Below are 26,718 nucleotides of genomic sequence, written 5' to 3'. Positions count from 1 at the left end.
TCAGTTTAGGCTGTGCTAAACAAATACACTTTTTTTTTTTTTTTTTTGTCCTTCTTTAGTATTTGACCTTGAAATACTTATTTTTACATGCCTGCAAGTCGGGCAGAACAAGCTGTCCATGCAGCAGTCCTTAAGGGGCCGGGCCAGAATAGTTGTGCCAGGCATGGGGAAGGCTGTTCATGCTTACAAGCTTTGTGAATTGCTGCTATCAAGTAATTAAAGATTTTTCCCTGTTGCCTGGTGGTGATTAAGCTGAGACTGTGCCTCTGTTTACAATGGAAGAGGGGGAGAGATGGTTGCGGAAATCTTTGGGGAATTTCTAAAGATGCGATGTTCTTACCATTTAAGTACTTCAGTTGTTTTGGGTTTTTTGACCAGCCAGTACAGAGGTATTTCTGTAGCAGTAGATTTTTCCCCAGGAGGAGCAGGGCTGGTTTCCTTGTCTGGGACTCCAGATAAACACACTTGTGGTGTGTGGACCCCTGCCTTGACTTTACCATGGCAATGACCATACTTTGAGGGCTCCACTACCCATTTAGTGCTGAACTAATTCCATCCAGACAGGCTGTGTCCCTTTGGGTAAACAGGAGGCAAGGAGTTCATCATGCATTTGCTATATTGCTGAGAATGGGAAAAATGTCAAAGAAGGAGGGGAAACCTCAGGCCTGCCAAAGCATTTAAATAACAGCATCATTCCCAGCATTACCGCAGTAGAAATGCCTTGGCCAATCTCAGTCTTGGCCAAGACCCACACCAGCAGTGCAGCCATTCCTGCAAACAGTCCCTGCTTAAATCAAGTATGATTTCAATAGTAGAGAGATTCAAAATACACATTAAAATTTCCCTCTGGTGGCAGCAGTTTAACGTGATGGTGAATGGATTTTTTCAGGCATTTTTCATGCTGGAAAAGCATCTGGATTCGTCAGTGCCTGGTTGTTACCTCTTGGTGTCACATCTATTTGCACACACAGGCCATGCCAGCCCTGCTGGGTATGTGGAGAGAGGAGAGGGAAAGGGACAGGAAACCTTTGCTGCCTCCTCCCAGCTAAGGAAGGAGCTCATTGCCACTTCCAGACCCCCATGCCCACCTTCACGGGGTGTTCACAGGAGCTGTCTGTAAGCAAGGGCCACTTTTGTCACTGCGCACCCGGGAGTCGCCTCTTCCACCTGGAGCAGCCCATCCATGCCGGAGTCCCAGCTCCTGGAGGGCCCTCACCCACGGTGCTGTTGTGGCCCCAGCACTGCAGCTGACAGGATAGTGGCACCTCTGAGCACAGGTGGCACCAAGAGCTGTGGCACCGGCCAGCCAAGCCAGAAGGGTGGATACTGTCTCATCCATTGTCACATGGTCACATTCCTGCCATCAGGAAAGGCAGCACAATAGGATCTGAGTCCAGCTGACTGTGGCAAATTGCAAGGCAGCACCCACAGCCTCTCCCCACACCCAGGACCCTCTGGCTGTGGGGTGGCAGGCTGAGGTGGTGGGTGCCCCAGCTCCCCCTGGTGCCCTGGGCTGCTGGCAGGGTCCTGGCAGCAGAGAACGAGTCCACGGTCCAATACGGTGACAGTGTGTGGGTGGGCAAGCCCCAGCCCCACGGGGAGGTCTCCTGCAGGGGCTGTGCTGCTCTCAGAGGTTGTTGTTCTGGTTGTCCTCCCTGTACGTGCCTCCGCTTTTTGTCAGCGGTGTGGTCTCCTGGATGTTGTCTTGGTGGTGTCTCACCCTTGGGGACAGAGAAGGACAGCTGAGTTGGGGGGGGCCCACACAGAGCCAAGACCCCACAGTGGTGCACCACCTGGGAGGACCCCACTCCCTGGCCCCCTGAGCCCCCTCAGAACTGGGGTTCCCCAGCCCTAAGCCCCTCCCAGTCCTAGGCCCCCCCAGCTCTAGACCCCTCAAACCTGTCAAAGGCTTTGGCAAGGGCTAAAGCCCCTTTTTCTGCCTCTGGATCAGAACTTACTTTTCTCTGTTGAAAACAATGAAGTCCCTCTGGAGCATCTCCAGGTGCTTCTGGATGTGGCTGGCCTTTCACATTGGAATGGAAAAATAAAAGAGATGGGGAATAAATTCACAGCTGACACAGAAAGACATTGCAAGGGCAATTTCAAGGAGGCACAGCGATATCTTTAGGCACAGAGCATCTTCAGCCCTAGAGTGGGGAGAATGGCATTAAGGCACTAAACCAGTGCTTAAACATTCTGCCTTCCACCACAGGGAAGATGCAGGAGAGTTTTAGGAATAAAGTTGGTCACAAGTGAGAAAAATGTTCTGTTCAACCAGTTTGCTGTGGTCTTGCTAGATGGTAATCATCTTCCTTGGAAAATGAGAGATCTCCTTGACCACATGGTTGTACCTGCTTGCTCTCACCTGGGAGGAATTGCTTTTGCCCGTGTCTTTCTCCTTCTTAGCCAAGCGCTTTTTCTTTTTGTGAAGAGGCTTGGATTCCAGAATCATTTCTTCCAGTTCAAAGGTTGGGTCACAGTTTAGTCTGCCTTTCTGGAGGGGAGAGATAAAGGCAACCATAAGTAGTCAGAGCCTGTCTTGAGAGCCTGTCTTGAGAGCCTGTCATAAACTGGACTGCACCTGAGAGCTGAATTTTGTAAAAAGGTACACTAATTACAGTTGCACATGCACCCAGAGCAACTGCTGTACTCCTGCCATACTTTATCAGTCCCTTCTCCCAGAGGGAATATTCAAGTTGTGACAGTGGCTCTTTCTGTGCTCCTGCTTCTCCTCTGCCCTTTGGTGGCTTCAGAGTGGCAATGAGGATGAGGACAGTGTCCTGGCTGGGCTGTGCCTCTTTGGGAGCAGCACAGCAACCTGCAGAACTGGTCTTAAAGCAATACAGAATCACACCCACAGGGGAGGGAAATACATACAATTAACAAATATTCACAGTTTACCTCAGCTTCTGTGTGGCTGAAAACTGCACACGACAGCCCTCGGACTGCTCTCCATAAGGAAAATGTTACTTGTGTGCTGCTTTAATCCAATTGAAAAAGGCTCAGAAACACTAATCTAGTGTATGTGCTATTTACTGTGAATAATGAGCTACTTAAGGCAGGCATTACAGGAGGAAACAGTTCCCATAAGATGGTGGGTGATCTCCAGGCTGCTGCTGAGCCCATTCCTGTGCGCTGGGTGTTTGGATGTGGGGAGCAGCATTGTCCAGAGCACGACTCACAGGCACTGCCCACATGTTCCATCCCACATGGACCCCCAGCCCAGAGCCTGTAACACCAATTCTGCACCCAGAAATTCCAGGAACAATATAAACAGAGCAGATCAATTTTGGGGCACCCACACTGCAGCCACCACCATTACTCCTTATTATACCCACAGGGAAGTGACAGCCCTGCCCTGGTCTCCCTTTTTCCCTTGTGACACCTGATACTCCAGTGGAAGTTTGTCAGAACATCCCATGTCCCAGTGCCAGGTGTGAGGACAAGTTATGACACTTGGGCACACTGGGAACCTTTATGCTCAAACGACCTTACCGTGGGAATGAATTCTGGCATAATCCTTTTCTGCAGAACAGCATCCCAGTTCACATCAGACAGATATGGGAAGGCCTGGATGTCCTCCAGCCGAGAAAAACGTTTCTCGGGGTTCAGCTCGAGCAACTGCAGTGAGAGTTAAAGGGAAGAGATGAGACCATCCCCATGGGGCACACACTCCATGGAGTGGGGCTGAGGAACAAGTGGCACCAGTGACACTGCATCACTTGGACCAGTGCCTCTCTGCTGCTCTGGCTCAGAGTCTCTTCACCATGGTATGCGACAGGCTCACAAGCTTTACCTCCATTTATTCCTATTTTTATGGACGATTTTTATCCGCATTGGAGAAGCGGGCTCTGAGGCAGTACAGTGGCATTAGACAATTTGTCCAAGGTTAAAAATAAGTGTTTGGAATGGGGAGTTAAACTCAGGCCTTTGTGTTCTGCATTTATTACCGTATCAGTTAAACATCCATTTTCTCACTCTACTAATGGAATATTCTTATTTCAGCGTGAAAGTGTGCCTTCACACTGCTTATTTTCATCATTTTTTAACATTGCTGTAGGAATTACTTGTGTGGAAGGAAAGGGTTGAGGTTTGTCTCTGTTCACGGCTTATACATTGCATAAACTCCTGAGAACATGCAGTCCAAAAATGCAGCAGGAAAACCAGATGATCCAAACCCTCTGGGGAGGGTGTGGACACAGTGACCCCCCCCAGCTCTCCTCATGCTGATGTGCAGCTGGGCACACAGCGATGTCCCCACCACCAGGGTCCCTCTGGGCTCCAGCCCAACGCCAGCCCTGTGGCTCTGCAAGGACAAACATCTGCCTCGGACGCTAATAAATACACAACTCCACAGGGGATGGTTGAGCCAGGAAGGAGCCGCAGTTGGCCTCATATATAATACATCTGGCTGTTAAACCAGATGCAAAGGGGCACTGGGAAATTTAAATAATTGTGACATTGCATTATTTATTCACAAGGGAGCCTCCATGGCTTGCAGCATGCGGTGGTTCCAGGGGAAAACTCTCAGCACAGAGACACAGAGGACAGCTGCAGTAAATATCCCTGTATTACTGTTAGCTCAATGAAATACTGGCTTCACTGAATTTTAAGCAAATGGAAATGTTCTTCAATTTTCTTGCTGGAAAATAAGCTGTGATTCTGTCTCAGCAAAGAATTGATGGCCTCTTTTCATAAAAATGTTTCAGAGTATTTCATTAGAAATGACAGAATACTTACACATACTATTTGGAAAAAAAAATAGATGAAAGCTTCATTAAGTACTACTTTATGGCCTACACTGATCTGAAAATTAGAAAATTATTTACATGCATTCCCAAAATGTGCTGCCTGTGCTGCTGTGCAGGGGTCAGTGCTCAGCTTTGCTGCCGCTGTGTGCAGACAGCGTCTGACACTGTCAAGCCACAGTCTTGTTTATTGAAGCTGTGGCTTCACTTCAGATGGGATTTCAGCTTCAAAATGATTCCAGTAATGATTTTGAAGCAATTCAAGATTTTAGGGGTTATTACAGCATAGGAAGCTCTACTGAAAAAAATTGCAGTGGCGCATAAACCACATGGCATCAAAGGATTTCAACAGTGTCAGCACTTCCTGCAAATATTTCCACTGTTGGGAAAAATGGGTTTTTTTGAGGATTAAAATAAAAATAATTTTTTTTGCTAAACTTATTGACACATATGTCAATATCTGCTTCTAAGCTAGGTCATTCCAGAGAGCTAGAGGAAACTCTGGATGTGAAGGCTACCATGTCCTTAGAGGAGGTGCAGCTGTCACCGCTGCCAGCCTGGAACACAGCACTGCTCACTGCCATCACCTCCTGCAGCTGAGCACCAAACACTGACATTTATTACACAGTGCCACCCAAATGTCACTGACTCCAGCCTGGACACTCTTTGCAAGGACTCCCCTCTGGTGCAATGCGAGTGGCAGGAGCACTGGGCACACCCCAGCCCCTCGCCCACCTCACCTTCTTGATCAGCGACACCATGTCTGGGGACCACGCGGCGGGGTACATCACCCTGGCTGTCCTGAACACGTGGGCGATTTCGTTTGTGGAGGTGTTGGAGCGAATGTGATACGGCCTCTGTGGGAAACGCCATAAGGAAAACACCTGAATTTATCTGCTTTTTCCAGGACTCCTTAGGAAATCTGTTTAGAGCATAGCACAGTCTCTCTGTCCAGTCCCCAGTCTCCCGTGGGACATCTCTCCCTGTGTGACCGTGGTTTAGTTGAAATAAACAAAATATCAGCAAGGTCCATGCTAATAACTGGACATTTAACAGCGGGACAGGCAAGAGCAAAGCCCAGAAGTCAGAACTAAAACCAGCATGAGTTTGCTTAGCCTTATCAGTGTTTATATCTTATGAGGCTATGACACACAGTGATGTGTTTAGAGCATTCCTGATATTCCCTGTAAAATGTGCCAGTGTTTTCAGTTCTCCACTCACACTGGGGACAATGCTAGTGAAAAGGAGCTGGATTTCTCCCACTGATCAAGTCAGCTCAGAAGGGGATGTCCCGGGAAGGGTAAGCAGCCCCAGGTGAGTTCCAGGCTGCAAGATGACCATCCCTTCTGCTCCGTGACTGGTGTCATAGCACTGGGATGGAGTAGCACCTCCCTGCTTATCTCCCACCTACAACAGTACTGCTGCCTTACCCGGAGAGACAATTTACGATGGCAGGGTATTTCCACTGGAAAAGTTTTGATTACCGGATTTTTACCTTATATCAGGGGGAGGAGAGGGGGCGTTAAAGGCACATTCAAAAAATGGTAGCTATAAACAGTGAGATCAGATCAGGTGCAGTGTGCTTGACGTGTGCCGACACTAGATGGACCTCAAGGTCTCCCTTCGCTTCCCCCGCGCGGCAGCCACCCAGGTGCCACCCTCTCGCCGTGGCTGTGCCATCAGGTGTGAGCATGCAAAGCCATCTCTGCTCCTGCCCTTGGAAACAGTGCCACCGACTCAAAAATCAATGTGATGCACAGTCCTGACATTCATTTACCATTATAAATGGAAAGCTCAAATATTACATTAAGATGTTTACAGGGATGTGGCTTCAGTTACCCAAGAGGTCAGACAGACACATCCCTTCAATGTCTGCTAACATGATCCCTCACAATTTGAGACACAGAGATTCAGCTGAAAAATCTCTCTTAGGCAAAACATTTTTTAGGCATTCTGCAAAGACTTATGATAGAGTTTTTTTAAAAAAAATATTTGCATACTCATACTGAAAGACGTTTCCGAGCCTCACAAGATTTTCAACATTCTTCTTTAAATTACATTCTCCTTTTGTTTCAAAGAACGTAATTTTTAAAATGTTGTCCCACTTTTTTTACACAACACTTGCAAAACACTGATGTATTTGTCTGTCTACAAGGCCCCCAATCTTATCTGTGTCTTATCTGTGTCAGCAGCAGAGCCCTGACAGCACAGACAGGGATTGGGCTTTGTCCGTCATTTGCTTCAAGTGTTCAGTACGGTTACAATAGCAATGAGATTTTCTTTCAAGTTTTCTTTTTTCCTTGCAGGATGAGAGCTCCAGGTAAAGGACATTGCAGCCCAGACCTCAGGAGCTGTTCCTTGTTTGCCTTGCCCTGCTTATGCCAACCCAGAGGCCCTCAGCTGCAGTGGGGAACCACCACCCCATGGTGTTCTGTATTGCAGCAGCCCCTCTGAGCTCTTGGCCATCACAGGAGCCATGGTGGACATATAGTCCCTGCTTCCTATGCTGTAACAACCCCTAAAATGTTGAATTTGGCTTGGCCCTCTTGTGCCTGCTATAAAGCATTAACATTCCCAACAGGACAGAGCCAGCCAGGCCAGGAGCCGCACACGTACCCGGGTCCTGAGCAGCTCGTAGGCAGTGACTCCCAGTGACCACCAGTCCACGGCGAAGGAGTAGCCGGTGGGTTTTGTGGAGTTAAACATCTCAGGTGCTGTGAAACACAGGGAAAAGAAAGTTTGCCTTGCTGCAATCCCAAGGGGGAATGAGCAACACAGAACGCCCCTCCCGTGCTGCCACACTCCCGCGCCAGCGGCACCCAGCAGTCCTCAGCAGCCCCACAGTCCCCTGCACGTGAACCTCTCAGTGCTTCTCTGCCCCCAAAGCCCAAAAGGAATGAATTCCTTTTACTGACACAGGCGTTGCCCGTCATCCATAGTAAATGTGCTCCAGGAAGCCTCTGTGCCCCAGCAGCGCTCGGCAGATCTGCATGTTGGGAAGCTGCTCCCATCCCACTCATCTCTTTGTTCATATTTAAAGCAGTTCAATCTGGCAGAGCCCAAATCCAGTCTCAACCATCAATGAAAGCAGCTCTCTGGGAACATTAATATGCAGCATAAATGCAGACGTGGTGCCAACTGCACCCTTGGCAGGGAAAAACAAATTTTAACTGAAGGAAGCCCAAGAGCCACAGCTTTTAATGGGAAACTAGGGGGAAGGTACCGACTGAAATGTTCTTTCTTAGCCAATAAATTTCCCTTTTGAGAGAAAGGAAAAAAAAACTTCGGAATTTTTGTACAAGTTGGGAGGAAGAAATTGATCTAAAACCAACAAACAAGGAGCGGTGCTTTTTTACAACCACTCACTTGGCCTAAACACAGAGTAACGCTCGTTTTCAGAGCAGCCATTTTATATAAAAATTCAAATTATTGCTAGTGATGCAGCAGCATAAGGCTTGTGCTGATGTACTAAGGGGCCAAATATAAACCTTTGTGCTTCATTTTCCCTTCTCAAGGGTTGCAGGAGCACTTCATCATCGCTACACAGCGTGACTGCTGCTTGTGAAATGCTCGGGGATCTCCAGAGTGCAACCATCTTAGTTTATAATCAAACCCATGCTGTACAGCATGGCATCATGGCACTGAAATCTGTGTTTGCAGTGTAACTCAAGTCTATCTGCATTTAGGATTCATAGAGGGACAGGGTGCACGTTCCCCAGCTGCACTGAGGCATTCCCTGTCCCTGCCCCACAGCCCCTGTCCGGGATGCTCCTTATCTCAAACCAACATGTATATTTTGGAACAGACAAGGAAGAAAAGAGCCCAAACCCTCATCAAAAAGGACTTCACCTGTGTCCCACCATAAAATGGTAATTCAAGAACATGTAACTGGTGTTGGTTCTCACCCATGTAGGGCTTTGTGCCAGCGATGGTGGTGACATGGATCTCCTTGGTCAGCATCGTGGCGATGTTGAAATCGGTGATGTGCACGTGTCCTGAAAGACAGAGGTCTGAGTCAGAAACATGAAGTAAAATACTCCATGGAAAGGAGCTTCCAGGAAAAAAGTATTCTGGTGGGAGAACTGACAGAAAATATTTCAGCTTGAAGGCTGCTTGCAGATATGTCTTATTACTTCAAATATCCCCTTATTTTCCCTTCGGGGAGCAAAAAAATGGGAGTTCTTCAAGAAGTAATTTAGTGACGATTGTTTTGAGTCTTCCTAAATTTGAGAGGAAGAGAACTGAACTTTTCTCACAGGAAAAAATTCCACTATGTTTTAAAAAATAATTAAAAAAAAAATCCCTATGTTTGGCTTTCTAGTTGCTCTCCATTTGGTGTTCCAGGTACTAAGCACTCCCTCCATTTTCCTCTTTAGAGGATGACTCCTGTCTGGAACCAAACACCTTTGGCAGCCAGCAAAACAGCCTTGCACAGAAATCCAAACATCATGAAACCCCCTGGGGTAGGAATGGGCTCTGTTGCCACAGCTATAATGTGCACAGCTGCTGCCTGCAAACCGAAAAGGAAATAAAAGAGGTGGATGTGATCCACAGGGGGATGAGAAAGGCAATGCTCCCACCTAGCTCCTTCCTACACTCTTACTTGCCTTTTTTGGTTTTTCAGGCACTCAGTTTATTATTCCCCATTCACTGAACCGCTGTCAGGGGGCAGAGCAGCCCCACATGGAGAAACAGGTGATCAGACCTGGCTGGCTGCACTGAAGAGAATCTCTCTGAAACTTGTGGATTAGTTGAGCCCAGTTCTCCAGATCAAACACAGCCAGGCTCCACTTCCCCATCTCCTTCATCTGCTCCTCAGGCACTGAGCCTGCTCACCCCTGACAAAGGTGAGCTCATTATCAACACATCAGCTGTTCCGTGTGCTGTGTTTTGCAGCCTCATTGCCCCCTCAGCAGTAACAGAGGGGAGCTGGATTGCTGCTGTTTTCTCTAACCACAGAGATCGAAGTAAAGTGGCTTTTGCTGATAGAGATGCTGTGACAACACCTTCCTCAGTCATTAGCTTCAAACAGCTAGAAATCCACTGCTGCTCTAGTTCCTGAGTTAAAGCAGAATAACATCACCTTTATAGGTCTAAAAGTTGATGCTGTGGCAATGAACTCCTGTTTTCTTGTCTGTACACTGTAAGCATTTCAGTAAATATTTACAGCTGTGCCTATATATCTGCTCTGTGAGAGCAGTGATACCAGTTGCCTGCTGCAAATACCTGATCTAGCTGGGAAAATGTGGAGGGTAGAACTAAAACTTGTGATTTCACCTGAAACCTCTGTATCACACCCACATCCTGGTGAGTTGTGGCACTGCTGGCAGAGCACAAACCAGGCATTGGCACTCGCCCCTCACATAGTCCCCAACAGACCTGTGGAGCACGTGTTCCTCCCTGCTGCTCACACCATCCACCAGCACTCACTCCCACAGTCTGCCCACTAAAGAGCAGCATCACATCTCTGGGGAGCACCTGGGAGAAAGAATGACATCCAACTGCCCTGCCTGGATATGTCTCCTGCATCTTTGTGCTGTTTTTCCTTTCAACTCCTTCAGCTCTCATTCCACCTTGTGGGGAGCTGTTTTCATAAACATGAATCACAAAGGCTTATTAAGAATTTGATATTCCAAGCACAAACATGCCTTCCTCTGGATCCATCTTTTAAATTATTCACTTCAAACAAATCACAAGTTTTACAAACTAGCCCACTTGAGAAATGATCAAATCCAGCCAGTGAGGCTGAGGAAGGGGCTCAGGGCAGTATGACAAGGCTGAACAGTGATGGCAGCGTGACAGAACGTGTTGGGAGCTACTGGTGCTCACGAGGGATGTACTGGGGATTGCTGCTGGGCTTTAGGGTCAAACCTTAAGGCTTGTGTTTTCCTGATTGCTCAGCATCTCTAATTGCAGGCAGTTCCCCAAGCCCAGCCTGCCTGAAACTGGCACTGCCACACCAATCCTTGGGTTTGCCTTAAGGCAAACAATTTTCTTATTGCATTCAGCACTTCTGTTACTTCATAATTCCTTCACCTTTCTAGAACACCTCTTGTGTAAAAGATGCAAGGTTTCTGTAGATTCAACTAAGAAAACATTTTAAAGGCTACGAAATTAGAGAGCTATGGAGCCTCCCCAGGAGCTATGGAGCCTCTTTGACAGCCTGTGCCCTAACTTTCTCACCTGAGACGAGGGAGCAAACATGCCATGCCTGCACTGGCATAACTCACCCATTACAGCACTGCCCTAGAGAACCTTCCAGTAGCAGTACAAGACAGGATCCTGAGCACAGCCATTAGAGGGCTCTTGCAAAAATCCTCTGTTTAACCAGAGATAAAACTGAGCCTTTCTTCAATTTTATTAGACAAATGACCTGGTCAAAAACTCCTGATGAATTAGCCACAATTCCCAGAAACTGCCATCTGTTATATCCGTTCATTCCCAGGTGAGCTGTGTTGTCACTGAGCCAAATTGATAGATGTGTCTTTAAAAGAGGAAATCACTTTGTGCCTGGAATGACTGCTGGAGGTGTCATCTGCTGGGGATTTTTTTCCCTGGGGGACCTGATCCCAACCTCTGATGTTGAACAACGGCTCTTTTATTGCACAGAAAGGCATTTGCCTGATATTCCACTTTATTTATGGCTCTCGTTAATTCCTTGCCTGGAATTGATGTGTCACCAACTGGGGGTGACAGAGGCGAGAGCGAGAGGTGAGTGTCAAGTTCGTGACAGTCAGTTCAGGACAACACATTTCAACCAACATGTGGCATAATGAAAGGCAAGAAAAACTGAAACCAGCCTCCTGCACCAAGATCAGGTGATGTGCACGAGGGCTCCCGTAGCCTCCTTGGCCATTAACACCCACAAAAAGGGTGCTAGGCTCTGCAACAGAGCTGAGGGCCTTTCCAAACTTAAACCTGAAATGTGAAGGAATCAAAGCTGTAAAGGAGCTTCACAGCTGGAAAGGGAGATGGGCCAAAGGGCAGAGTTAGGGGGCAAAAGGTGCCTAAAAAATCAAGGACTGAAGTCTGCTTGCTGAAGGTCTTCAGGTACTTCATATTCTCAGGGGACTGGACCCAATCAAGAACATCATAAAAAAATCAGTCTTAGCAAATTGCATCTATTTTGTGGTCCCAGTTGGGAAAGTGGGATGGTGATGAGAGAGGAGAGAAAATGGGGAGCTGCAGCTCTGCGCCACAGGGAAGGAGATACTGAAAAACAACCACGATCCTCTAGGCTAAATATAGATAAACATGCAGCTACAATAACAGCTACTCTGGGGACAAGAAAAAATTGAACTCTGTGTGTGACCAAAGCTTTCTGCATGCCTTGGAGGACACACCTTTGCTGCCATAGATGAAAATAGGAATACTACAAGTCAAAGAGAGAAGGACACTGGAGTCAAGGGTATGTCTCCAGAAAAAACTGAAACCTCTGCAAAACACAAGTAAAACATCTGGCTGAACAGGGAGTAGGCTCAAAACTAATCCTGAATTGCAGTGTCATTATAGAAGTTTGCAGGTTGCATCCTTCTGGACTGAATGTAACTGCAAAGAGCAGAGCTTTTCCCCCTGTTTTTTTCCCTCTTTGGGGAGGGCTGACCTACATTCCCATGGCCACAGGGATTCCAGCTCCTCTTGGGGGGCTGTGTCACCCCAGACTGAGGGGTGCAGAGCTCTGGGGAGTGTCTGCCAGTGAGGGCTGACCAAAGACAGCCCTGCACAGAGAGCCCCAGCAGTGCCAGCACAGCAGCTCCCCAGCACATCAGTGAGGTCAATGCTCTCCATGGGCTGAGCATGGGGCAATAGCCAGAGAAGGACCAAGCGAGGCAGGACAGAGGCTCCAGCCCCTGGAGGTAAAGCTGCTTTGCTTCCAGCTCCTAAATAAATAATCAGCCAGTGCTCTGAACTTAGAGGTCGGATGCAAACAGATCGAGCCTGGGCTCAGTGCTGCCAGGCAACCCTGGTCACACACACGGTCACACAGAGCCAGGTGATGCCTCCCTTGAGAGATGCAGCATCTCTGCTGTAGCCTCTGAAGTGACAATAGATTTGGATATGCCTGTTCCTTGCACTGACTTTTCCTCTTCAATTGCCTTGCTGTAGCTGCTAATTAAGATTTCTCACAACAAGTCAGTTACAAGGATTTTTTCAAAAAATATGCTATGACAAAGTGTTCCTCTAATGAGTTACAAGCTATTAAATATTGGAAAACTCTTCACTGTGAGACGTTTGCTGGGGAAAAAAAGTGTGACTACAGAGTCATGCAAGAATATAGTCAAGGGTTTTGCCTGGGAAACACTATTGAAAAACTGATAGCAACATCTATAACATACCCAGCCTTAAATCCTCTTTGGAGCTCCCTCCCAGTGCCAAATGCTCAAGGAAAAAGAAAACACCTGAATAAGAATTATCTGTTGCACCATAATTCATTCTGTTTGTGAGCACACACTACACAAACCCTGCAGTAACACAAGCATCACCCTTCAAACAATGCATTTTGAGTAAGTTTTAAGCAAGAGCCCAAGAAAATGTTAAAATCAGCAACTGATCCCAAGCAGCACCAGTGTGGGGTCCCTGCCAGTGCCTTGTAGGGTCATCATCAGGTCAGTCAGCAAAAGGAGGTGTTGGTTAAACACTGAGGCACCCCCAGAAGCAGCATTACAGGGTGCCCAGTGCCCTGCAGGTATGAGACACTGCCACTCAGAAAGCAAGAGAAGCACAAAAGGATGGGATAGCACCACTCCCACCTGGGCTGAGGGAAAGAGAGCAACACCAAGTGAGGACACCAGCAAGCACTGAGACTGCAGCTTGGGTCTCCTGTCTCTGACTCTGCTTTTATGCTTACACACAACAGCAAAGCAGCTGGCACTTACCATGCTCATCCAGTAAAATGTTGTCGGGCTTGATGTCTCTGAGAAAAAAAGCAGAGAAGCAGAGACAGCCATTAGCCTAGAGAAGGGTCAGGAAACACGGCTGCAGGCACTGCAGGAAAGTCCAGGCTCTGGGACACACTGCCAGAGACACCGTGCCCTCGGGGCTTCTCAGCTCCGATGTTCCTGTTTGATTTAGGCATTAGACAGTGACTAATCAAACAGCACCAGCAGCAGTGGGTACAGGGCCAGGGCCGTGAAGGCTGCAGGGATTGGGGTGAGCAGAACTCAGGTGAGTCCACCCACAGTTAAGTTAGAGCTTCTTTTCATCCTTTTCCTCCTGTTACTTCTCAACCTGTTTCAATACTCTGTCAAGAATGGAATACTCAGCACAAATTAAATTATTTTAAACATATTTGGTCTAGAAACAAACATGTTCTCCATGGATTTTGTTCCTGAGTAAAAAGAACCACAAAATAATACCTATAGCAACGCTGTAGGGAAACTCTTTACCAAAGGGAGGAAAGGTACACCTGATACACTGATACACCCATTGTGTCCACCTGAGTGACTTTACAAGCTATTACCTGGCTTTAATGAGCTCATTACACCAGCCCCCATTGAGTGCCTGCCCAACTGATGCCATTCAGTGCCCCAGGGAGAAGGTCTCAGCCACAGGGCAGGAACAGTGACCCTGTGCCAGCTGGTGCTCCCCACAAGGCCCAGGGGTTCCAAGGGAAGAAATGAGCAGGTTTAGGATTTTGCCTTTGAAAATTTGATCCCTAAGATACAGTTTGAGTTCACCGAGCCACCTGGAATCAGGAAAACACAATATACTTAATTGTCATGTAATAGCTTACAGCTCTCTGGCCTCCTGTCACCCAAATTACTTCCAGTGGATTACAAACACCAGTTTCCTTCCTGGTGCCATCCCCATCACCCAGGTAAACACAGGGACAGGCATCATTAGCAGAGCATGGAGCTGTGTCAGGTAAGTGGTTGGTTCTCCCCATAAGCACAGCAGAACTGTTTCCATTTTTTTAAAAAATTATTATTTTTTTAATTTCTAATGTGGCTTTTTCTGATTTCCCTCAGTTTGACATGCAGCCTCTGGAATTACACCAGAACAGTAAGATGGTTATACCATTTCCTAACCTAAAAGATCTTAATATTTCCTATTCTTTTATATCTAGGTGTGAAATAATTCCAGCCTGGGTTTGCTGTCTCTGCACAGCTTTGTTCAGCCACACGAAGCCACTGCTTCCCTGTCTCCTGATGTTCCCAATTACAGCTGTTGCAGCTCTAATTGACTCAGTTGAGTCACTTTATCTAGCTAATACCGTCCCACTGGGTTACAGTGTTAATTAAACAACTTTCATTACAGTGTTAATTAAATAACTTGCAAATTTTACAGCCTGCCATACATGTTTTGTTGTACTTGATTCACCTTAAACACATGCAGCTGCACGAAGTGCACACTGCAGCCTCACCTACAGCTTCACATTCACATTCACATTGGGGCAGAGACCCGTGCAAGTTCTGTCCAGAGCCAAACCCTGCTTCCCAGTCAGGGGAAAGCTCTTCCTCCTCTGCTACTCTGCAGGTCTTCAAAGGTGTGGCAAGAGCTCACACACATTTTTTCACTGGCCATGAGAAATCTTGGTAGCCAAATCCTAGAAAGGGATTTACTTCACACAGAAAAAAGCTGTGTTTGGGCCAATTCCACGTATTTTGGAGTGGTACAGAGATGGGGACAAAGAGAGACACCTCCAAGTGTGAACATGGGGGAGTTGCAAGTGCTGACACCTACCCTCCCTGGACCAGAACAGATATTAATGAGCTACAGCTAATTAAACCTATTAGAGACTGCTTTTTGCAGGATCAGCAGACAATCAAATATGATATTTCACAGCTACCCCAGAGGGAGAAATCAGACGCTCTCTGCTGTATATGAAATGCTTTTCTTGGGGAAGCCTTGTGAAAGCAAATGTACATGGGAGAATATTTTGTTTAGCACTGAAACTTCTATTTGTCATTTCACATCAAAGAGGCACGAGCCTTTCCCCAGTGCAGCCTGTGGCCATCAGCCCTCCCGAGGTCCCAGCTGACCTGTGGATGATGTGCCTGCTCTGCAGGTAGTCGAGGGCCAGCACCAGCTCACAGATGAAGAGTTTCACTGTGCCCTCTTGGAACCGCACGTTCTGTTGGAGATGGTAACGCAGGTCCCCTCCAAGCAGCAGGTCGACAACCATGAACATGTCCTCTTCATCCTGGAATGAGTACCTGAAACAGCACACCCATGGTTCAGGGATGGTAACACCGAAAAATAACAGGTCATAAAGTGACATGTGGTACCTCTGGGAATACTCATCATTTCTTGGAACTTTTTCACTTGAGAAATTAAAATTTCATGACCTTTCCATGCTCCATTTCCCACTGTGACTAAAATCCTATGGTCACACCTGTGATGACAGTAATTTAGTCTCTGATTCATAATGGAGTCACAGCAGACAGACAACTCCAGACAGACATTCTGCCTTCTCTGAGCACCTGTGGGGAGTGACCACAGGAGCAACACAGAGGAGCCCTGGCCCAGCACAGCCCTGGCCAGACCCTCAGGTCTCTCTGTCAGGTGCCAGCTCTCCCAGCAGCAGCCTGTCCATGAACCCATGTGCTCAGCACACCAGGGGTGCAGCTGCTCTCTGCCAGTCCTCTTTAAGTGACCTTATTTGATGGACTGTTTACCCAGTGTCCCTCTGAGAGGGGCAGACTACCAGCTATGAGCCCTTTCCTCCTGGATTTTTCCTTACCAACACACCAAGTGCTGGATGGGGTGAGCAGCACCACAAACCAGAGCACTGCTCCACACAAAGCTTATAGTCTGTGTATCTCTCAGAGTGCAGGAAAGCCACAGGAACGGCAAAGTCACTCTGAGGCCAGGGAAGGCATGGCAAGAACAGGGACACTTGGGTGGTTTGCTCCACACAGGTCTGTACATATGCACACACTGGTCAGTTCTCAGCTGCTGAGTGAGCTTTGCCTGGAACTGTGTTCAAGTAGGAAAGCAAAGCATGGAGATATGACCTGGGAGGTGTGGCTGCACCTTTCCCACTCACACCCCACTGAGAACAACACTGAACAGCAGCTGCAGCAAAATCCTGAGAGTTCACCAAACAGCACTCAGGTTACAGGAGATTTCAGAAAGGAACAGTAATTCAAAGATTTGTGATCTTCAATGTGTTTTAGCCTCATTTCTTGTGTTTAGCATCGATAAGTTCTACCTTATTCTGAAATTAAATCCAATTTCCAATAAATGTAATTACCTACCACCCCAGAGGACTCCTATAACTACAGAATATTAGCCACTCCATCACGCGGTGTATGAGCTCACACCACTTGGAATGTTACTGGTGTCCTAATAAAATTAAGAAGAATGCAGTGCCAAGGGACACCCTGCAAAGAGCCCTGCTTGGCCATCGATCCTGCGCTGCTGCTGGGAGCTGCTGTTGCTGCAAAGAGCACCATTAAATACAGGTGGGTTATGGTGACGGGCAATACCTGCCTGGGGGGCACTGCAAGGGAACACGTGAATAAACTCTTGTGTGCTGTCTGGGGGAACAAGGGAGACAGATCACTGCTTGTTTCATTAAACAGGATTCCCCTGAGACCAGAGCCCTGGTGTGCAGAACACATCAGCTGCTCCAGGGACAGGATTGCAGCAGACCAGGGGGGTCTGGTCTCAAAGGTGTCTGTAACTGATTGTAGTGACTCGACCACTGAACCAAGGAACCACCTCTTACCACAAATTAACCAAGAAGGGGTGTTCCAGACCCTGCATAATCTGCAGCTCCTTGAAAACATTTCTGACTTCATTACGCTCCACACACTTCTGTTTGTTCATGTATTTCATGGCGTACATCTTCTTGGTGTCGGTCTTTTGCACCACGCAGACCTAGGAGAGCAAATCAAGGGATAAATCAGAGATGATTTGTCAGCTAATTCGGGCTGGTAAAACCCAGTGACACGAGTGTTCTCCAGTGGCTTTGGCAGAGCCCACACTGCCAAGGCACAACTGCATGCACAGATGTCGCAACACTGGATGTTGCCCAGGAATCTCTTGCCTAATTTTCACCTGAAGAGAAATTTTGTGGGGAGGGTGAGCAGAATGAATTTATCACCACAAGATGGGAGATAGGGAATGGCACAGAAGTCAACATTTCATTTAATTTGACTCACTGATCATGGTCGGGTCCATCCCTCCCACACTAGTTGCTGTTCAGGAGTGAGAGCCCCCCTCCACCACAGGACTACAGTTCAGTCACTGGGAGCAGCTCCTGATCCTCGCCTTCCTCACTCAGCTCACAGTGAATCTTGGGCTTTGTTTGGGGGATACTGGCCTTTGAATTGTAACTTTTCTTATATATCCCCAAATCTAGCAAGAAACATGACTTCAAGGCAAGCCTCCAAGCCCGTGAGAGTGCTCAGCTCTGGTGGCTCGTGTTTGTTTAAGCAACAGTTGGGATGAATTTGCAAGTTTCAGTCAAACTTTTATTTTTGCCTCCAGATAAATCTCTTTGTCTCTTTGTCCGAGAGTTTTTTTGCTCTCTGCACCCAAGCACATCCCGTTTCTGGCATCAGCATGCCTTTCTGTGAAGAGGCAAATGACCGTCTGTCAGCCTATACAAGCGGCAAATTCCACAGCAGCATGACAATAAAATGCATGACCGAAACCTGATGCTTAATAACAAACACTGTGCCTCACAGAGAAACATTTAACATACTAAAAACCCTGCCGGGCTTTCATATTGATTGTAGATCTTTATTAAATATGCATCATGATGTTCAGTGTTGATTTGCTGGGAAATCTTAGGAAATGCTATTCAGAAACATAATGAAATTCAGTTCATTTGATTGATCAATTTCTCATTTTAATCTCCTGTAATATAATTTGTAGCTACAGAATGGATGAGGAATCGAGCTCTGAATCCTTCCTGATTACCAGGAGTTGAAACTCAGGTCAAGGCTCACTGACAATGCAGGGCTTTGGTCCTGTGCTCTCATGCAAGCCTCCAGTTCACCCACTTCCTCCCAGTTACATCTCCAGCTGTCCACACAGTGATTAATTCCCAAAACACTCACTTTTCCAAAGCTGCCCTTCCCAATAGCTCGCAAAATCTCAAAATGGTCGAAGGTAACTGCAAGAAAGAGGAAACATTTCAATATTAAATGGCTGAGCAAACACTGGATGATATCACATTATTTCTACTTTTTCCCCATATGAGCTGAGAAAAATGAGGGATAACCCAGCAATACTCTGTTTCTTTTGGAGATTTGGGTGTTACTTAAACTCAGCATTTAACAGGGTCTTTTTTTCTCTCCAGCTCAGCTGCAAAGGCAAATTCCCCGGGTCAGCCTCTGCCAGTGGCAGATCAGGCAGGGAATCACCAAGCTGATGTTCTCCCTCTGCCCTCCTGCCCTGCCTGTTAGAAATATCAGCCTCATCTTGCTCCTGATGAGACCAAATGCAAAGCTTAGTTCATGAAACCCTTCTACCACGTGAAGACATTGCCATTACCTTTTTGGGTAGGATGGCACAGTCTAACCAAAGCAAAGTTTACTGTGACCAGATACAGCACTTGGAAGGAACGTGAGCTTTTATGCCCTTTCTCAAACCCGGAACAGCTGCAACTATCAGAGCAGATACAAGCTGCTGCTGCTGATTGAGTTTAAGTGGATCTGTTTGCCAGTGAGACCATCAGAGAGAAGGGTACCTGCAGAACAAAAAGGGAGGGTGAAGATGCTTATCACCTGCAGGGGAGGATGAGAGGAGTGCCTGCTGCAGAGAGAGGTCAGCTGCAGTAGCCCTGTGCCATGACACGCAGCCTTGGCTGTGGGGACAGGGGGATCTCTGGTCCCCAGCACTGGGACCCCACATGGGGCTCTGCAGAGCAGGGCAGACCATGGCATTAACAGCTGGGCATTAACATCTGGAACAGCAGCAAATCCAGAGGAGTTAGACCAGCAGCCAGTTTTTGCATGTTCACCCCCTATATCCCTATTGTCCTTTACAGGAATGCTTTCAGGAGCATGTTCACACCCTCTGCCTCCTTGTTGTTTAACACTGATGTTTTCACTAACATTTTAAACATGGGCCTGTAACTGAGCTGGGTGTAAAAAACCCAGGTTACAAACTTTATTTAAGACTCTCAAACTAGGTACAGGTACATTTTAACCTTTCTCTGGTTTAGCCTTCCTACCATTTCACAGCCAGTCATTCCAGAGTCTAGCTACTGAAGAGCACTGAAGTTTGTGGTGTCCAAATCAGGAACCAAACACATGCTGTTTGTTCTGAATCCACACCCTACAGAATTGACAAGCTGCATTTCCCTGCCTGATGGCATCTAAAGCAAAGAAAAAAGCCAAAGCTTTTGCCCTTCAGAGAAAAACCTTATGTGCTCTGCCAACTCAGACAAATTGTGTTTAGGAGATGCAGAGGAAGATAATACAATTGCCATAAAGAAGCAACTGGGGTATAATCACGAGACACTGTTTTGTAGGCAGGGATCATATTTCTAAACTGAGGTTCAAGGAACAATATTTAGATTAAAAAGTACAGATCCCAACCAGCCACAAAAAAAATCCTTAACAAAGACCAATCCTGCCAAAGTCCCCAAGCTCATCTGCCAAGCAAAGTCAGTGCTTCAGGAGCTCAGGTCCCCCCATCCCTGTTGCCACCCCAGCACAGCAAGCACAGCACCACCTGTGTTACAACTCCCCTTCCTTTTCTCACCATGATTTCCCTCCTTTTCATTATATTCCCTCCCTCCCTCCCCTCCTCTGCTCTGCAGCCTCAGGAAAACAAGTACTGCTGCTCAGGGATCATGCCAGTCCCTCTATCCCGGGGAGTGGGACACGGTGCAGACCCAGGCAGAGGAACAACAACACGGCTGGTGCTCTGCTTGGTCCAAGGACGATTTAAACCCAGAACAGCCGCTGGTGGGCTGGAGAGGGCACCAGTGAAGGACCATGGAATTATGTGTGTCCTTCTGACCCCACCACTGTCCTCACCTACTACACCCCAGGACTCTTCCCACACCCTTGGGCACAGGAACAGCACAAACAAAACGGGGCTTTTCACATGGTGTCATCCTGACTATGCCAGGAGTCAGATCACTTTGTAGCCCTGAACCTTCTGTCTGGTTATTACATTTTCTTTTCAGCTCACTTGCTTATTATCCACAATTATCAGAGGAAATGCTGAGAGAAAAATAGTACTCTCACCCTGCTTCAGCTGAAGGCAAACAAAGCCCTTCCAAAAGTTCAAATAAAAATCATGGTGCCACAGAAATGAGGGAAATTATAGCAACAGCAATTTGGGAAAATAAGCCAGAATCATTAGGTTTGGCACTGGAGCACCCACACCACTTGTGCTGTTCCATCCACCCTCACAGGTCCCAAAGGAAAAGCCTCCCTGTGGCACAGGTGGGAGGTGGGACTGGTCCCCACTGCCCACAGCCTGGGGGGAGGGACCTGCTCGTGCCATGGAACGCTGTGCTGCTTCCTGCTGTACCCAGCACCTCTTACTTAATTACAATGTAAGTTGAAATTAGGGTAAGGACAAGATTGTGACATCTAAGGTGATATAGCTTCTGGTCACTGATTTGCAAGATAATGGAAAATTCCACAGAGGACATCTCCGTTCCAGATGGATTTCTCTCCCCTCAGGATATTAAAACAAGACAAATTAGAGAAAAAATGTGCTACCACTTTTTAAATGTGGGCAGGGCCATGGAAGCAGAACTGCACTAGTCTGGATGCTGTGTCAGCGTGGAAGGGTGGCCCTGAGCCCACTGAAGCCCAACAGAGTGACACCAAACCACCCAGGATGGTCAGGATGGGGCTTTTCCTGGCATTGCTGTGTTTCTGTTGCAGGAGCTGGTGCTGTGTGAACCACGTCAAACCCTGAGAGAGATCCAGCAGAGACCAGCCAACCCCAGGAAAATCCCACAGCCAGGGCACATCACCCTGAGCAAGGTGGTCAGGAACAGGAGAATTGCTCATCATTCTGAGCAAGCACACATGGTTGTTTATGAGAGATGCCAAAACTGAGCACTGAGATGCACCAGGAACAAAATCTCCAGGAAAACCTCACAGCACAGATTCCTTTTGCACTACAGCAACTGGGAAAAAATATGAAAAACAAAGAAAACTTGCAAGCAGTTACACTAATAAATTGAAAACTGCAGCTGGTCTAGCCAAGCAGCCACAGACCTGCAGTGGCACCACGGGGCACATTGGACAAGCATTGATGGGGTATCCAGGTCCTTCTATATTTTACTTTTAATTATATGTATTTGTATTTATCTACAGATGCATCTTGTTGTTGTACCTAGGTAAAAGCCCATATGGCAGTCAGCAAGCTGACTCATGCAACAGCAAATATATTTATGGAGCAATCTTTTAATGACTGTCTATAATCTTGGCAGCACAGGGACCCTGGCCTTCAATACTGCTCCAAGCAGTACTTTTCCAGCCCCCCTTTTCCAGCCGACCTAGCCTGCAGGCTTGGCCTCCCAGCGCCTGTGGGCAGCCACCAGGAACACCCATGGGAGCAAACATTGCTCCAGCCACCTTCCCACCACATTTCCTACCGGTCCTCCACATGCTGGGACCTCCAGAACAAACCTTCCCAGCCTCCAGAGCAGCAGTGTTTTGTCCCTGCCTTTGTGTGCCAGGGACACCTCAACACCAAAGCTCTGCTCACAGTCCTGCTCCCAGAGCCAGCTGCTGCAAAGGGAGGCAAAAGGACCCCAAAAAACAGACCACAGCTCTGCAGGGACTGTGGGCACGCTGCTGCTGGTGCTGGTGCTGCTGCTGACCTCCACACACCCCTGCTGCCCCAGCATTACCGGGTATTTGCAGCCTCAGGCGCTGCCCACAACCCTCACAGTCACAGCTTGCACTGGGGACTCTGCGGTCCCAGAGAACAAACAGGAAAAGTTCTCACCATCCTCGTTCCCACTGAAGGGTGGTGACTTGCTGGAGGTGTTTGCCCCCATGGTGTGCTCAGCCCAGGCTCAGTGCTTTCCCACTCCTCTGGTTCCACTCAGCCCTGGGACGGTGCTACTGCGGGTCAATCCCAGCAGACCTCGGCGGTGTCCTGATGGTGCATCCTGGAGAGGGCAGGAGGCAAAAACTCGTCATCGCTCACGATGAAGATACATTTAGAGCTGACAGACTTCTCACTGGAGGTTTACTGCTCTGAGGGAAACACTGAGTGTCAGGGAAAAAGCACATTATAATGGAATTTACTAGGCAAACCAGTAACACCATAACTTTGTAACCCAGACCAGGACTGCTGCAAGCTATGGGAAGGGTAGAAACAGAGCAGCAGATCCAAAGATCCGAGGATCTGGCTCGTGTTTGCCATATTATCCAACACATATTTTGTAGCGTCAGTGATGACTAATTGCAGTGAGGTCAATATCCAAAATAAATGGACATAGTAACTTGGCTAGATAGAGTCAAAAGGCACTTTTGACTGCTGAGGTCGTGTGGAAGGATAAAAGCTACAGAAGAAGAAATTCAAAGTGTCAGCTTTTTGATTTAAGCTATTACACAAGCCTTTCATACCATTCTGGGTTTTTTTTTTTTTAATTGAAAAGATTACATGTAAAATCAAGGTTATCACACAAGTTCTTAAAAAAAATTTCATGTATGAGCTATGAACAAAAAAGCAAACCTGATTTCTGCCTTGGTGCTGGCTGCAGTGACTGGCTTTCCTCTCCCATTGCAAAGGGACAGCTGTCATTAGCAGACAGCACAGGTTTCAGTTTTCCAGTCTCCCCTGACACGAATGGGAACACTGGAGTGTAGGACTGTAGAGTTCAGTGACAGTTGAGAGAGCCTGAATGCTCCCCCTGGGGTACAGCAGCCACTTTATATTTGAAGCATTTACATGCAAAGCACCTTTATTTGCTTGGGTTTGATACTGACATCCCTCTGACATACAAGTTTATTTCTTGTTGGAAGTACAAAGCCCTAAAAGAATAAAATGAGGGAGTAACAGTGCATCAGGATCTGGACTGTGTCCAACCCGGATCATTCTCCAGGGCATCTGTTTGTTCATTGAACATTTTCTCAGATCTACAGTCTGAAAACACCTACTGAGCAGCTTCACTTTTTTACTTTGAAGTAACAAAATCACGTTACTGAACCAGAAAAGGGAGGAATCATAAAATGTATGTCGGAGAAAAGAGAATTACTGGGAACTAGGGCTGCCATGGGATGCTGTGAGTTCCCACACCAGCACACCCAGCTCCTTCTCTCACGCTAACGAAAATAAAATCTTGATTTCCCATCTCAGAACTGAAACAAGATCCAACAATAAAACAAATGAAGCAGCAAACGTTTACGATCCCTATCAGTGCCTCTGAAAGGAACAGACTAAGCCTTCAGTTTCAAACAAAGCCACACCAGCACCTCTTTTCTAGCCGCAAAACTTACTCTTCAGAGGAAAAACAGACCTTCAGATGTAACAGCCATAAATCAGGTTCCCATGCCACTGCTTCTACACCACGGTGACCTGACTGATGTCAGCCAAGCTCAGATGCTCAAGGAAACTTCCTTGCACAGCAGTCTGGAGCTGAATTTATTTTTGAAAATACATCAATACATACAAGTTCCGAGGAAGGAGTGCAGGTATTCCTTGAAGTTAAGCTAATCTGAGTACTAATTACAATGATTTGCATCTCTACAAAGTGTACCCGGGGTACCGTAACGATACATTCTTTACTCTTTCACGCTGCAAGTCACAAAATTATTAAAATAATAATTTTCCTTGGGCCAAGTCTACTAATGCTTCCACTCTGACATCATGCTCGAGTCGGACCTTCGTTGTCCCCGGGGTTTCGTCAGCGGGAATTTTACAGGTGTGAAGGCAGGCGGTCGATCCCGGCTCCCAGCCCCGAAGGTGAAGGTAAACCCAAAGCAAAGCAGAGGAATGCAGCCACCTGCGCGGTTTGCGCTCGCACCGCGAGCAGGGTGTGCTCTGAGGGGGAGGGAGCGCAGCGGGACTGAGGGAAGGGCTGGACGCGCACCCGGAGGATGAGCAGCAGCCGCATCCCCTCTGGTGGGGACTGCTGAGCCTCTCGAAATGGACCGCGATCTTCGAGGGTTCACAGACAATTTCTCTCCCCCTCCCCTGCGCTGCCCGAGCGCCGCTCGGGAGGAAGCTGCGGCTCTGCCGAGCGGCTGGGACTGAACGGTGACACAGCCAGGAGGGACATCACCCTGCGCTTCGGTCCCAGGGAAACTGATGACTGAACTCCCCCGCGGCCACAGCGGCGCTCGGGAAGGACGAGAGCAGGTGCCATGGGTGTCACCGTCAGTGCCATGGGTGTCACCGTCAGTGCCATGGGTGTTGTCTGAGGTTCTCCTCGCCTCAGCCGGGCCCCTGGCAGCGCTACCCCCGGCCCGTAACACACTGCGGGCAGCAGCGGAGCTGCCGCCGACGAGCACCGCATCTCCCGAGCTGCGGCCAGCAGCGAGCGATGGTCCCCACTGCCCAGCCCCGCCACCGGGGCAGCGGATCAGATCCCGGGTCCGGAGAGCACAGCCGGGGACGCGCCTACCTTGGGGGAGCGGAGCGCGGGGTCCGCGGCGGGACAGAGCAGCCACCGGCCCGGGCAGCACCGGCGTGCGGGAGGAGAGGAGCCGGGAGCGGAGGAGCCCCGAGCTGTGGAACCGGGAGCGGAGGAGCGGAGCAGCCGGGGAAGAGGAACAGCCCGGCCAGACCCCCTTTGGCGGCGGGAGGAGCTGCGGCAGCGCGGGCGGGACACGCGTGGGGCCGCGCCACGGACACGCCGCCGCGCCGTCAGGACCTGTCCCCGTCCCCGCCCTGCGGCGGGCAAGGACAGTCCTCTCGATCACCCCACCGCCCGAGCCACTCTGCCCCCCTCGCTCCTGGGTTATCCCTTCTCCTCCTCGAGCCTCGTGCCGTGACTTTTATCGCTTCTGGCCAGGGGAGGGCCGGGCTCTGCCCCCCGTGCCCGGGTGCACACACGCACACACACACCTGCCTTGGGGGACAGCTCACACCCCGGAGCAGAGCGGGGTCCCATCCGAGCTCAGCCCAGGTCACTCTGATTTTGGTAAGGCCGAGTCCCGGGGTCACGGCACCGCCCCTGCGCGGCCGCATTCCCGATGAAAGGGTCCCAGAAGAAGAGACACACCACATTTCCCACCCCATTGTCCATACCGTTTCAACGCTGGCTTACCTTCTCATTCCTGAATGCCAGCAACAGGTTCAGACTCCTCGAGCTCCAAGGGAGAGCAGTCCTTACTCCAGGACAGACAGAACTCAGAGCAATTATCCAGCTTTAGCCATACTCTTGTATTATTTAAAACACCACAGCAGAACCATGCTGAAACATAGCTTGGAGTCCCCTAAAACTATCTAAAACAAATCAAATTATCTGAAAAATAAACCCATGGACTGGAGAAGGAGAAAGAGGCTGGATTCCTGCAGAGCTGGGCCAGGGGACACTCATTCTCAGCCCCCAGCCCTGAGGTGAGGACACGTACCAGGGCTCTGGGGGCAGGTGTGTTAGGAACCCAACTCCTGTCCTGGGAGATGACCAGCACAGCCTTACAGCAAGGATGGGGATCCAGCAGTTACCACACAGAAGTCAAGTAACAAAGTGGTTTACCCATCTGTGGTGGATAGGATAACACATTCATGCTGCAGGGCATGGTTAGTGATTTATCTACAGTTCCAGCATCAGGGGAGGCCCAAGATTCCCTCCCCCACCTTTCGGAGGATCCACCTGTGGTCTTCTGCATGCCCAAAGCAGCTTTTCCTAAATGGACTAAAATTTGCTGAACTGAGGATCCTTTCTTTTTGATCTTTCACATTAGTGGTTTAAATGAAATTTGAAATTTTTTACCTTAAGTCATTAGAATTTTTTTCTAAATATTATTCTTCAGATTTTATTTCCCACAAAAGCTATAATTCAGGAGGATCAGTGGAACCAGAAGCGGAAATGTTACAAAAGTACTAGTCCAGAGTTGTTGTCTGCATAGTGGGTCATCTGGAG

At 48.3% G+C, this 26,718-nt stretch overlaps 1 protein-coding gene across 1 annotated transcript; it reads right to left on the bottom strand.

Moving 5' to 3' along the window:
- Positions 1-1,150: 1,150 nt before the first annotated feature.
- On the bottom strand, positions 1,151-25,308 carry STK32A (serine/threonine kinase 32A). The gene is made up of 13 exons (XM_027902389.1): positions 25,255-25,308; positions 22,629-22,794; positions 18,761-18,816; positions 17,422-17,573; positions 15,731-15,904; positions 13,625-13,662; positions 8,654-8,743; positions 7,365-7,462; positions 5,489-5,605; positions 3,496-3,621; positions 2,366-2,494; positions 1,959-2,023; positions 1,151-1,721 (listed from the first exon to the last, which is right to left on the bottom strand). Exons 2-13 carry the CDS (start codon positions 22,678-22,680, stop codon positions 1,628-1,630), a joined length of 1,191 nt encoding a protein of 396 aa, XP_027758190.1. The 5' UTR covers positions 22,681-22,794; positions 25,255-25,308; the 3' UTR covers positions 1,151-1,627.
- Positions 25,309-26,718: the final 1,410 nt, after the last annotated feature.

The sequence above is a fragment of the Empidonax traillii genome, unplaced genomic scaffold (genome assembly GCF_003031625.1).
Source record: "Empidonax traillii isolate 1590-97213 ecotype Southwest subspecies unplaced genomic scaffold, ASM303162v1 scaffold22:size5013007, whole genome shotgun sequence".
In the NCBI taxonomy this organism is placed as follows: domain Eukaryota; kingdom Metazoa; phylum Chordata; class Aves; order Passeriformes; family Tyrannidae; genus Empidonax; species Empidonax traillii.
This window is presented reverse-complemented; position numbering and strand designations above follow the sequence as displayed.

What these genes read in the sequence shown, in the direction of transcription:
- STK32A (XM_027902389.1), bottom strand. Translation starts at nt 22,680, where the DNA reads ATGGGGGCAAACACCTCCAGCAAGTCACCACCCTTCAGTGGGAACGAG. An exon ending in TGGTGTCGCTGATCAAGAAG is followed by an intron (nt 3,622 to 5,488) that starts GTGAGGTGGGCG and finishes CTCTCACTGCAG; the next exon opens with TTGCTCGAGCTGAACCCCGA. An exon ending in GCAAAAGCAATTCCTCCCAG is followed by an intron (nt 2,024 to 2,365) that starts GTGAGAGCAAGC and finishes CCAATGTGAAAG; the next exon opens with GCCAGCCACATCCAGAAGCA.